The sequence below is a fragment of the Ochotona curzoniae genome, unplaced genomic scaffold, assembly GCF_017591425.1.
Source record: "Ochotona curzoniae isolate NIBS_2020 unplaced genomic scaffold, NIBS_Ocur_1.0 contig_1274, whole genome shotgun sequence".
NCBI lineage: Eukaryota > Metazoa > Chordata > Mammalia > Lagomorpha > Ochotonidae > Ochotona > Ochotona curzoniae.
In genome coordinates, this window is record NW_024465023.1 from 19,519,886 (window position 1) to 19,533,244 (window position 13,359).

A 13,359-nucleotide genomic window follows, 5' to 3' on the forward strand; every position below is an offset into this window, starting at 1 on the left:
CTTCTTGACTTAATAGTGTTGATTTTTATTATTTAATTTCAAATGTGGCATCACTCTACATGATATAGAATCTTAAACTTTTGATTTTGGTGCATTGTGTCAGAATATAAAGTTTGAAAACCACAGTTTTTAACATTATTTTCTGAAAGTATACATTTTGAAAAGAGATCCTGTGATCACATTGGATATTTTCAGTTTGTGCAAGCTTACATTGTAGCCATGACAGCATGTTCTTGAAATGACAACATGTATTCAACAATGAATGTGGCAGGATGAAGTGATATGTTAAAATTTAGCTTTTGTTTTTAGTTCAAAAGGACCAGCCTGAATGCAGTTTTCTTGAAACCAAAGGATAAACAAAAGAACAATGTTAATTTAAGAAGGAAACTTGTACATGTAAATTCATGTAGTAGCACAAACATATAAATTACAGACACAAGCCCATGTGAAATGTAAATATGTATTAATGCATGCTAATTTCTACTATATAATATATAACTATGTATAATTATGCACATGTACAGTTACAGATAAAATATATAACTAATGCACACATATACATATATAATTATAAGTGAACATGTATAGTGTATATATAATCACATGGATAATTATATATAATGTACTTATGTATATGTAGCCACACGTGTATACATGCATGCATATATGCATACAAATGTATGTATGATTATGTGTGAATGCATGCATGCTATATGCATAATTACATGCATACGCATGTGAGTATGTTTAATTATATGCATGCAAGAATATACAATTTCATAATATATGTGTTTTATATAGTTAAAATATATAATTATATCATTGGATCCACTAAATGTGTTCATTGTTCATTGCACAGGAGATATGAGGCAGGCTAACAAAAAAAACCATGAGCCTCAGGTTTCTACATCTCATACAGAGAAGACACATGTTAGAAGAGTTTAAGGCCCATTGAGCTATGCTGTAACATGTGCTGAGCAAATCGGTCAGCAGCCCATAGTAATTATTTAAGAGTTGATAATGCGATGATTACTGCAAATAGTTGTGGAGCACCAATTCTCGTATTCAGTGATGCTAACAACTGATTTATGTATACTACTGAGCCAAAAAAATGTTAATCATTTGCATTAAAATCACCGAAGGCAAATACTTTATACTCAAAACTTATTTTTGCTGTCATATTGTATACTTTAAAGGAATTGTTGAACAAAATATAATCAGGTGATTATGTTGATTAATATAAAGGCTTCTTAAGCTGATTCTGTGTTATTTCCATGATTCTTTATTTCTATTACTTCATGGTACACAGGCCCCATTATACTTGCTAGAACAGGCATTTCTTTATTAATTTCTTCATGTGGCTCTGAATCTCAGGTTCTTTCCTGTTTGGTACACAGGACATGCTAGATGCTTAAAATTTCACCAACAGTCTTCTATTAATTGTGAGGAATAATATTCCAGTTCCCTCACTGCAAATGGAATCATCTAGTATCAGATGTTACCTAGAGCTTTCCAACATGATTAAACTCCTCTAACCAGCAGTAGTTGCTGGAATTGACAAATAAATCTATTTTACATTTCCTGTGTAAAATCTCCTTTCTTGATACCAGAGTTTCCTTCTTTATCATCTCTGTAATAAGCTACTTAATTCTTGAAAGTCCACCTTGTTTTTGTGGATTTGTGGGGGTGTTTCTCGAGATGTGTATACATGTTAGAAGCTAAGGCGAATCAATGTCTTGCCGCCAAAAGCCAGTTGCAATAATCCTGTAGCTCTATCAAAATATGTACCTCGGGGAAATGAGGAGTGTGTGATTAAGAACCATTATAAAACCCGTCCTTGTGTTTTATGGGTTGAGGGAGAGTTTAAGGGCTTTGCTCTGATTACTTATAGTCAGTGAGTGCAGATAATTCTGTTCGGGTACCTTGTGCAGACTAGAGTGAGGTAAAGTATTTTATGAAGAAGCACCATTCACTCATATTAACCGGGAGAGGAGACTTTAATATTTTATGTCTTGATAAATGTTGATGCTTTTTTCTGTATTCAGTCATAATTATGGAGTAGTCTTTTTATGGTCTCAATCTAACATGTTAATAAAGTGGCCTTGTCCAGTGTGAAATTCTGTTAAACATTTCTCTTCCATGAGAGGGGATCAGGGCATAGTTGTAAATGCCAGGGCAGCTTCTGATTTCGGGGACTGTTTCTGTTTTGTATTACTAACATGCATATTTCAGTCACTGAACAGTCCTTTTTAAAAAAAATCAAAATATGATTCCAAAGATAAAATTAAGATCTTTCTGTGTTAGATCAGTTTTACTTTTTTTTTCTGTAACAAAAATCCCTAGTTTTTAAAGATTGATTTATTTTCATTGCAAAGTCAGATATACAGAGAGGAGGAGAGACAGAGAGGAAGATCTTTTGTCCGATGATTCACTCCCCAAGTGAGCGCCATGGCTGATGCTATGCCAATCCGAAGCCAGTAGCTTCTTCTGGGTCCCCCATGCGGGTACAGGGTCCCAAGGCTTTGGGCCGTCCTACTGCTATCTCAGTCCACAAACAGGGAGCTGAATGGGAAGCAGGGCTGCTGGGATTAGAACCAGTGCCCATATGAGATCCTGGCGTGTTCAAGGTGAGGACTTTAGCTGCTAGGCCACTGTGCAGGGCCCAGATAACTTTTACTTTAAATAGTGTTATCTGGACTAATTTCAGTGTCATTTATCTGTCTGAGTAATTTATAAGTTATTTCAATTCTAGACTATAATTTGCTTTTTCATTATTTTCTTATTAGTGTCTAGTGCATTTAGATCCTCAGTTTTCCATAGAGTTTTTAGTTGCAACTAACCCTGAAATTTCCAAAGGAGTTAGACTCGGTATTGTGTATATTTTCATTGCTCTTACCCTACCAGTTATGTTGTGAGGAAGAGATGACAGGAGGCCCTTAACTCCTTTTGGAAATACAACTATTGCCTCCTATTAAAACATTGCTCTTTATTTTTCAGAGAGCTAAAGAAGAGGCTCAACAGAAGGAATCAAAAGTGAAACTCCTAACGGAGTCAGTAAATAGTGTCATAGCTCAAGCTCCACCTGCTGCACAAGAGGCCTTACAAAAGGAACTCGAGACTCTAACCACCAACTATCACTGGCTGTGCACGAGGCTGAATGGGAAATGCAAGACTTTGGAGGTTAGCTGTTCTTCTTGGTTTTATCAGTGAGTTGTCATCATGCAGTCATATGTATCTGACCTGCCGTCACTGAGGCTTGAATTCCTCCCTGCAGACCTTCTACGTGGTGGAACTACACGCTTGTTCAGTTTGTATAGATCTCTTTACAGTATACAAAATAGATATTAGTGTACCTACCTCTAATGTTTGTTGAGAAAATCGGATGAGCTATTCCATTTAAACTGCTGAGCCTTGTCTAGTGCTCAGTATACAGGAACAGTCATTATGACAGTCTAGATTAATTTATTAGGTCACAAAAAAATCCCATAAGATTCAGTTGTTAAAACACATTTGTTTTTGTGTTAAACTTTTTGATGTATCTTGCAAAGAATTCTAGGAAGAACTGTAACTTACAATTCTGTTTAAGTGTCTTTCCTAGAAACTTCTTCAGACAGTGTACTGCTTAATTAGAGCTTTTTGACCTTTAATATTATATTTCCTTATTATCACAAATTTTCTACCTCTTCCACATGCCTAACTTTCTACGTTATGCTTACTTGAATACTGATAAAACATTGAAGCAGCTCAATCAGTTACTGTGAAACTGTGCCAGAATTAAACGATGATTTTCCCTGAGAAAATGTTTTAACCAAAAAACACAGATTCTATTTGCTCCCAATTACAGTTCTACCAGGTATTATGCATGAGTTAAACCTTACACTGAGCCCATTTCCTCCACAAACTGGATTGTCTTATGAATATCATTGATACAGTATGGAAGTGTTCCATTATTGTTGAAATATGTATAAAGTATGTATAAAGTTATATTTGAGAAGACTCCTTCATAAAGTTCATAGATAATACTTACCACAAAAAGACTGTGCTTAGAGTTAATCATTTTTTGCAGGAAAGTAAACGCACCTTCAGAAATATTTATACATCTAGTTTTACTTTATTTAGTTTTTGAGAGGGCTTTCCTGTTTTGTGGCTTTCCTGTTTTGTGGCTCACTACACAAATTCCTACAGTGACCAAAACTTGACTAGGCCAAAGCTGGATCCTTGGAACTCACTCTAAGTCTCCCAAAGAGGTGTTATAAACCCAGGAACTTGAGTTACCACCATTTCACATACCAGCCAGGGTTTTCTTTAGCAAGAAGTTGGAATCAGGAGCCACAGCCAGATGTGACACCCAGATGTTCTGTGAAACGCAAAAATCTTAGCTGCTACTCTAAATTCCTAGACTGTAACAATACCTTTTCATTATTTTTTCCCATTAGTATTTTGAAATCCCTTCACATACATGGAAATCTATAAAATGTTAGCTATAAAACAGTACATAAAACTGAATGTAATTTGTAAACTGAATGTTGATAATTAAAGGGAAACAGCTTAGATCAGTAAAGTAGAATTTTAGATAATAAAAATATGGATTTTTTTTGCCTTGAATGTCCCTATTATTTCCAAATTTTACATTTCTAGTTACAAAATGGGATCTCTGAGTTACTGCATAGTCAATTGCAGTATCTCCTTTATTATCAATTCTTGTATATCTTTTTAAAACTTAGTTGATGTCTATGGCACTGAGCAAGGGCCATGTTTGTACAGGAGTATTAGAGATGCTGAAATTGTAAAGACATCTCTTATATTAGTGCTGTGTGAGTGCTACGGAATATATGAGAGTGGGGATGGTAGGGTGGGTGTGATTAAGTCTCGTGGGAGTGATTACTAATCCATTATGATGATAGAAAGGACATCTGTGCATCAAAAATTGTTTTTGGACAGTATTTAAATAAAGCAGTGATTATTTTATTGTTTTATTATTGTTTATCTCTGATAATACTTCCAACCTTTCCTCTTTCGAATTATGTAGCCCCCTTTTATTTCTTCTCCATTTTTTGAAATATAATTTAGTTGTTTTAATCTTACCAGTGAAATTAATGATTCTATCTTCAGACTCTGTTGGGTATGTGTATGGACTTTGAGCTCCAAAAATGTGCCAGACATTCATGAGGACTGGTAGTATGTAATACGTTTCTGGTTTATCATTGGCAGTGGCTTTGTCAATTACAACTTTCTGAAAACTTTCCTGGGTTTTGATTTACTTACCACATCTCAAGTAAGACCCCGTGGGTACTGGAAAAACCGGTATTGCATTCTTCTCAGGAACGACAAGTTTGAAAGACTTTATTCTTGTTTCCTGTTTATCCATACCAATAGCTCAACAAGAATTTGACAGTAATTACTTCCTCTTAAATAACCGCTGACTAGATGGGTGACTCCCTTGTAAATATTAAACTGAATAGAATTTGTTGGTTTTTTTTTTAACTTGTCTCATCAATAGTCAAAAGAAAGAGTTGCCCAATTTCACTTCCTTCAAATGCCAGCGCTTCAGCTCCCCCTCAGCCCTCTGTGTTCAGCAGGTGTTATGGATACGATAAATAGATGTGCTCTTGACATAAGATGTAAGCAACTTGGTCTTTTCATTCTTTAATATGAACACTAGTTGCTAATCTCAAGAAAATGAAATATATCCTGTTAGGCTGTTTATTATAAAATTACTTGTTTTTCCCTTTTCTTTATGTCATAAGCTATAGGTTTTTACCATTTGTAAGAGCCAATAGAAGAGCAATAGTTTTCCTTGTAGGACCTGTCCTTTTCTTCTCTCTCTCTCTTTGAGATCACTTAAAGTAGGAATTGTTCCTTCTAGAAATCCCTTCTACTCTGCACTGTTGGAGGGTCTTCGTGAGACCTTATATTTGTCTTTAAGGGGTTACTGCTCTCTGCTCTCATTCGTGATATAAGCTTGAATTTAAATTTGCTAATTAGATTCTTATTTCTTAGCCAAAAATCTGAAAGATTCTTAATTTTCTATCTCACTCACTTATATTCCTGTCTGTTCAGATTTTCTTGTTTTTGTTTGAGAGATGGGTGGCATTATATATTACTGGTTTCCAACTTTCCACCATTCATGAAACCTGTGTCTCATCTCCAACCCCAAATTATTGCTGAATACCCAAGCTGCATGTAAGGTACCCCATTTTGATATGCCAGAATTTTGTTAAGCTTGGATTTCCCCCCCTTTTTTTTTACTTCCTTCCCCTTTTATCTGACACTTTCACATATTTATTTATTTAAGATAAGCTGTGAATTCAGATATTTTCGTTGTGCTATATCCAGTATTTCAACATCATCATATTAAGGTTTGGGGGTGAAGATTACCATTTCAGTTCTGTCTACAATTTTGAATGTATGTTTACTTTTTCGTTTCGGCTATCCTCCAAAGCTGCTTTGAATTCTGTGATTTCAGACTAATTCCAAGTTCCAATTGGTGAAGCATAACAGTTTTTCTAAGTGCTTTTTAGATCCATTTCAGGCTTTTGTGCTATATTTCATTTTGAAAAGGTGACCTGTATAGCTAGTACATTCTGCCTCTCCAGCTGTGGCCTTCAGATGCATTGAGCACAGAAGAGGCTGTACATCCTGATGGTTGAATCAGCAAGGTAGTTCATTGCCTCAATTTGAACCAATGTTAATAAGACACTTTGTCAATTGCATCTCTAAGGTACCCTTAGGTATTGAAAAGATTTTTCCACTGGGATCTTTGCCCAGAAGGAAAACAGCCTATAGTCCAGCAGGAGTTGGAAATGACCCAGATTTAAGATTTCTATCACCTTTTAAAGCAAAACACCTAATTTCACTGTTTGTGAGAGACATAAGTTTCATGCCAAGCAACTGTAGAAGGTTGGTTGGCTTGCACTGCAGTTTGGTTGATAATTTTCATCAGATTAAGCTGGAATGTCTTCAGTCATTTGTAAAGCAGTGTACAAAGAAGAAATGTAGAAATATGATAGACTTTCCCAAACTCTCCTCCGTAGGCCTGACTGCTTACACTTTGGGGTAGAGTAGGAGCAGTCGTTGCGGGTGTTAGCCCTCACACCACTGTATATACTTGATTTATTGTTATTTCCACTATTTAAAATCCCAATATTATTTTACAAAATGGCCACCTTTATATTCTTGTTTATGACAGTTCCTTTTCCCCACTGGTCATAATCACCATCCAGAAACTTACTTTTGTTATTTGCTTAAAATATACTTTGTCAGACATATATGAATGGAAAACAACATATTCAGTGTTGTACTAACAGTGCAGAAAAGGCTAACCTGTAATACATAGTTTCTCAGTCATTGTTCTTTCATCAAAAAAGTTCTGTGTATGTGACTCTTCCTCATAGTACTTTGTGATAAATGAATTAATTTTTCTGTATCCTTTTGTTAAAAGCTACATAGCCTATTCACCTCTTCTTCTAGTGGACACTTCCTTGTTATTTTAATCATCACAGATAGTACTAAATGTCTTGTAAATATGCTTTGTTCTCAACAGTTTCTCTGGAGATGTGTATTAAAACATGAAGTCATAGGGTATGAGAATGTTCACCTTCACTGAGAATGACCAGTTGTTTGCCAAAACAGACATTATAATAAAGAGATATTATGTTGATGTATGCTTTCCTTTGCATATGTAATTCTGAAATTTCTCATTTGTGTTGGTCAGTATCGTTGCCAAAAAGCTTGAATTTTACATGTTTCTTGTATGCCTATATTTCTTTGATACATTACTTTATGGATGGTCTTATTGATTTTTAAAATATACTTTTAAAAGTTTCTATTCTAATTTATATTAAATGACTAGTTTCCATATATTTCTTGATGCAGACTTAGAATCATAGGGGTTTGGTCCTCCCTTCTATCTGTCACCCCTCCTTATTCCAACCTAACAAAAATTTTTATGCACGTTTGAGGCCATTTTTTTTCACATTTTTATGGTGCTCTTTTGTTCTAAGGTTTTAATTTTAATATACCCAGATCTATTTCTTTACGGGTCAATTTTAAGAAAATTACTTGTTTAACACATCCATTTTTATTTTTTAATCAGAAAAAATCCCTTCTGTATTTTCTTCTAGCAGTCTTAAAGTGTGATGCATAAAAGGAGTGACTTTAAATAGCACTGTTGAACTGATTGATATGCTGCTTGTGTGCCTAATTCAAGCAGTAGTAAGAAATATGTGAAAAGAATCCATGTTCATTATGCTCACCTCAAATTTTGAAAGCAAACAGAAATAAAATGCTCTATTCAATACGTGTCTATTGTTAAGGACATAAAAATATAGCCTGCTAAAATGAAGCCATAGGTTTTCATAAAAATATAGCGTCCTAGGAATATGTAATAATTATGATATTAAAAACAGCTATCATTGGAGCCACACTTTATCAACTTATTTATTTACAATAAAGTTTAGAGATTATAGAATAAATGATTGATATCCTTTTATGTCACATTTTCCAGTCAATAATTGCGAGTTTTGAAATTTAAATCACAGGCTCTTGAATTTATGCATGAAGAAAAAATGTACCGTTTTAGTGATTTATAATTATAGAGATGTTAAATGATCAAAACGATTCATTGCATTTTAAATACTGCTAAGCAAATAGGAATGATATAATGTGAAACATCAGATTTTCAGATGTTTTAAAAATGAAATACCAAAGTCTCATGTTCACTCTTCATCAAAATATTTGTAATGTGATGTTTTTCTTTCTTAGGAAGTCTGGGCATGTTGGCATGAACTATTGTCATATTTGGAGAAGGCAAACAAGTGGCTAAGTGAAGTAGAAATCAAACTTAAAACCATGGAGACCGTTCCTGGTGGAGCCGAGGACATTTCTGAAGTGCTCAATGTAAGTTGTGAACTAATCTAAATGATGACAGCTTAGACTGACTAGTGAAACAACGTGCTGGTACTTGGGATGGTGCCTTCGTTCCCAGTGAAAACCGTCCATGTCACAAAAGGTTTTTTTGTTTGTTTATTTACTATTTGTAAAAAAGTGCAACACACAAACACACACACGCCCTCAAATAAGAGGGTGAGAGAGTAACATTTCCATGTACTGATTTGCAACTGCAAGTCCTACAGCAGCCATGGCTGTGGCAGGGCTGGAACTAGAGGCTGAGGGACTCGGTTGAGATCTCTCCCATGGACAGCAGTTACCCAGCAACCTATGCCTTCCTCTGCTGTCTGCCAAGGGGACATTAGCAGGAAGCTAGATGGGAAGTACAGTAAGGGTTTGATTCCAGGATGTCCAATACAGAACGCTTCCTCTGAAGAAAGCAGCCCCTTAACTCTCCGTGCCACAATGCCTACCATAGTATTCAGGTTTTGACAAGAATTTCAGGGATCATTGACAAAGAGCATTTGCATTTTATTGCTTCACTAAGTTCTTGTTTGTTAGAAAGGAAGGGCTGGGGAGAGGGAGGTAAACAGAGGAGAGGTCTTCCATCTACCGGTCCTTTGTCCAAATGGCCACAAACACTTGAGCTTGCTAGGCCAGGAACCAGGAACTGAGAGCTTTTTCTGGGTCTCTCACATGGATTCAGGGGCCCAACCACTTTAGGCCATATCCCACTGCTTTCCCAAGTGTATTAGCAGCAAGATACATAAGTGGAATAACCAGGACTCGAAGAAGCATTCATTTAGATTGTTTGTATTGTTGGGGGCAGCTTAACGCACTAAACCACAATGCCTGCCCCTGTGTCAATAAGTTCTATGCAGAAATTTTCAATGTATATCTACTACAAACCTACAAAGGCAGTTCCAACAAAGAGTTTTATCTTTTGGGGGAAAGCTGGAAAGACTGTTAGTATGGGACACTTTCATTTTAAAAGCTAAATGTGTTGAATAGGAGCATATTTTATAATTGTTTGAAATCACAAGCTTGTATCTTGCAGAACAGGTTGAGGCATTCAAGGGGTATGCTTTGATTATAGAAATGTAGTTTTACCATGTCCAAAGAGTTTGATGCATTCAAGTTTTATTTTGAAGATATTTACTAAATCTTGCTGTGAAAGTTAACATGTACAAGTTGATTTATGATAACTTTCAGTATTTAGTTGCATGTTCATGTCCTATGTGCTTTATTAGACTTCTGACTTAGCACTTACATGTTATATCCATGTAGTTTTATTATATGCAGATATATCAAGTTCTGTGTAAAAGAGCTCCTGTATAATTTCACGAACTAAAAAGTGTACATTAGCTACATTATGAAGAAAATATGAACTATTCTTTATACAAAATGAAAGTGGAATCCTAGACCATCAGAGCAGAAACTTAAAGATTGGTTTATACAAATTTTTACATTTCTGAAGAATATTATAAAACCTGAACAAATGTCACAGAACAATGAGAAAAGTCAGCTTAGCCTGTGATTTTGACCTTGGTGCTTTCAGAAATGTTTATTGGTCTGTCACCTCTCTTGGATCATATGATGTGTCTTTGAAAAATATGCAGTAAGTTTAAATTACATAGATAAAAGTGCATTGGAGACAGTAAGGTTTGAAAAGACATGGCCTATGAAATAATTAGATTATGCATGAAGTGTAAAGGTAAATTCTTGATACTGTACTTAAAGTGATAATCTGAATAACTAAGGTATGCTCAAAATGAACAATATAGGAGAGAATTTTTGAGACAGTAATCCATAATATTTAGAAAATGGAAGGGAAAAGGATTACTGTTAGTATTTGCTATTTTGTTTTTTATTCTATCTTAAATAAATCAGTTATTTGATGGTGTAACTTTTGCTCATCCTCTTTGTAACAAGAGGTAGAATATCATTTGTTATTACATTACATTATCAAGGATAATGTAATAGGTTATTTCTAAGCTTCCTTGCTTAAGACTTCTATAATCGATTCTTTGATTTTGCTTTGTTGCTTAAATTTCACTTTGTTTTATAATTAATAATCTGTGTACTTCATTGGGAACTATAAAATATATTCATGACAGTTTTGCAACTTTAATTTGTATTAAAAGTTATAAATTATACATTAATGGTAAATATTAATGGTTTCATGCTAAATCTGAAAATCATTTAAGTATTACAGAGGTAATCATAATTTTTTGGTTTCTATTGGAGAAAGTGTTTTATTCCTTCAAAATTTAATGGGAACATATGACATGGTTGCTAAAATTTTGAAAATCAGTGGGTACATAATGATAATAATAAGCATTGAAGAATTTCCGTTTCTTCACAGTGAACAAAATAACAGTGCACAGAATGAATTTGTTGTAACATAGCTCTCACTTCTCATAGACTTGTCTGAGACTCATTAGTGTAATATTAATCAGTATTTGTCTAGCATTTCTCATCATGACGATGAGATTCTTTTTTCTTGTAATGTGGCCAAGCAAATTTTCAATGTTGGGAAGTATTTATTTACAGATAGAAGTAGTTCCATTCAAAATAATGGAAGTTTGGGAAATGTCTTAATCTCATAAGATCATCTTTTGTTACCACCGAGTACGACTGAAAGAGTATTATCTATGGATGCAGAGGCAGGTCAGGTGTCTGATGAAAGCACCCACGTGATCTCTCTTCTCTCTTCCTGCTCAGAAGAGTTTTCATCCTTCAGTTTATGACTTCCCACTTCAATCATTGACTGTCTTGCCACCATGTTGTATATGTGTAAAAATATAGGAAGAACCTTCCTTTTAGTTGATAAAGGGAAATTTTGCTCATGCATTTCTACATATGTTGTCAGAATAGTTTGCCTGAGCATAACTACCAATAAGAGAGGTAGAGATATAGAGCATTTCATCTTTCCAAATATTAGAGTAGAGTCATCTGTGAAAAGGATGGCTGGTAGTCATTTTTATAGCATCCAGTCCACAGTGCTGCCACATGCCTATTCAGATTGTCAAAGAGTGAACTCATATTTTTTTAACTAACAATGCTGTTTCAAGTCTTATCATCCTAACTGAATTTCGCGTTGAATCAGTCATGATTTAATTATATGAAAGTCAGAAGGTTCTGAGCATTTTGGAATAATTGAATGTGCTTAGAAAAGGGGAAAGATTGTAATTATTGCAAATGTGTTTCAGTCACTTGACAATTTGATGCAACATTCAGAGGACAACCCGAATCAAATTCGTATATTGGCACAGACTCTAACAGATGGCGGAGTCATGGATGAACTCATTAATGAAGAACTTGAGACATTTAATTCTCGCTGGAGAGAACTACATGAGGAGGTATGAAAATAAGTGAAACTTCTCCTTAAATATGATTTACATAAGTAGACAAGTATAGTACACATAAGTCTTTCCGGTAAAATGAGGAATACTTTAAATTTTAGCTCAACTTCCAATTTCGGACTGCGCTGAATTATTGCCTGCCTTATTATATCATTCTTGCCAAAACATCACCAGGTGAAATGTTTAACATAGAACAGAAATCTCCTTAGAGGAGTTATAATGCAGGTTCACACAATAATCACCGTGTAATTCAAACTCAGATCATTTCTGATCTCAAAGTGGTTTTCTTTATCTAGAGTTAATCAGTAGGTATGGGTTTATGCTCCTCCCCCTCTCCTAATTACTCTTATTCTCGCTTTTACTTACGTTCCTCTACTTCTTTCCTCCTTCTCTCCTTATAAACTAGGAAATTGTAAGTGTTAATAAAAATTAAAAAGAACTTTATTGGATTATAAGACACATTTTTAACATCAGGAAAATAAGGTGGAGCCAGAGATGGAACTGATGCTCTACTGAGGGTACCTGCGCTTATGGTTCTGTAGTGGAGAGTGAGTAAAGGTAGTTTAGTATTTTGGGCAGTGATGAGGTGTATTCAAGCTAAACCGAGCACCGTTCTGAGCGGTCGTGAGCTGTGTCGGTACACTGGAAGGTTCAGGGTAGGAGTCACACTTGTCACTCTGCCATTTCTCAATCCTGGTAAGCGACCGTTAGATATCCAAGTGGTATTTCCCTGGACAGAGTCGACTCCTGATGTGATGCTTCTATGGTTTCTGTCTGTCTCAGTAAAATCACTAGGATTCACAAAAGGATGTTTGCTCTCCTTTTGCCGTTCTGCTGATATTTTAATTTTTCTGATCCTTTTGTCTCTTCTCTCTCCCCATTTTTACTGCCTGCTTTCTCCTCTGTCCTTCTCTCTTATCCTTTCCTGCCTCTTGATACCCCAAACATTTGCTGTGGTTACCTGTTGACTGCTCATAAAATACAAAATGTCAATATTGCCCTAAAAACCGTTCTTATATTTTCAATTAGTTTATTATTTACATATTTATTTAAAACATGCATATTTAAACATTCATATTTAAAAACCGCCTGAATGTCATGACTT

General features: G+C 35.0%; 1 protein-coding gene across 1 annotated transcript in view; it reads left to right on the forward strand.

Annotated features, from left to right (window-relative positions):
• The window catches only part of DMD (dystrophin), a 1,921,612-nt gene that overhangs the window by 744,603 nt on the left and 1,163,650 nt on the right, over positions 1–13,359 (forward strand). The window contains exons 27-29 of the mRNA XM_041000021.1: positions 2,998–3,180; positions 8,764–8,898; positions 12,102–12,251. Of these exons, the coding sequence (XP_040855955.1) occupies positions 2,998–3,180; positions 8,764–8,898; positions 12,102–12,251 (468 nt within the window). The remainder of the gene's footprint in view (positions 1–2,997; positions 3,181–8,763; positions 8,899–12,101; positions 12,252–13,359) is intronic.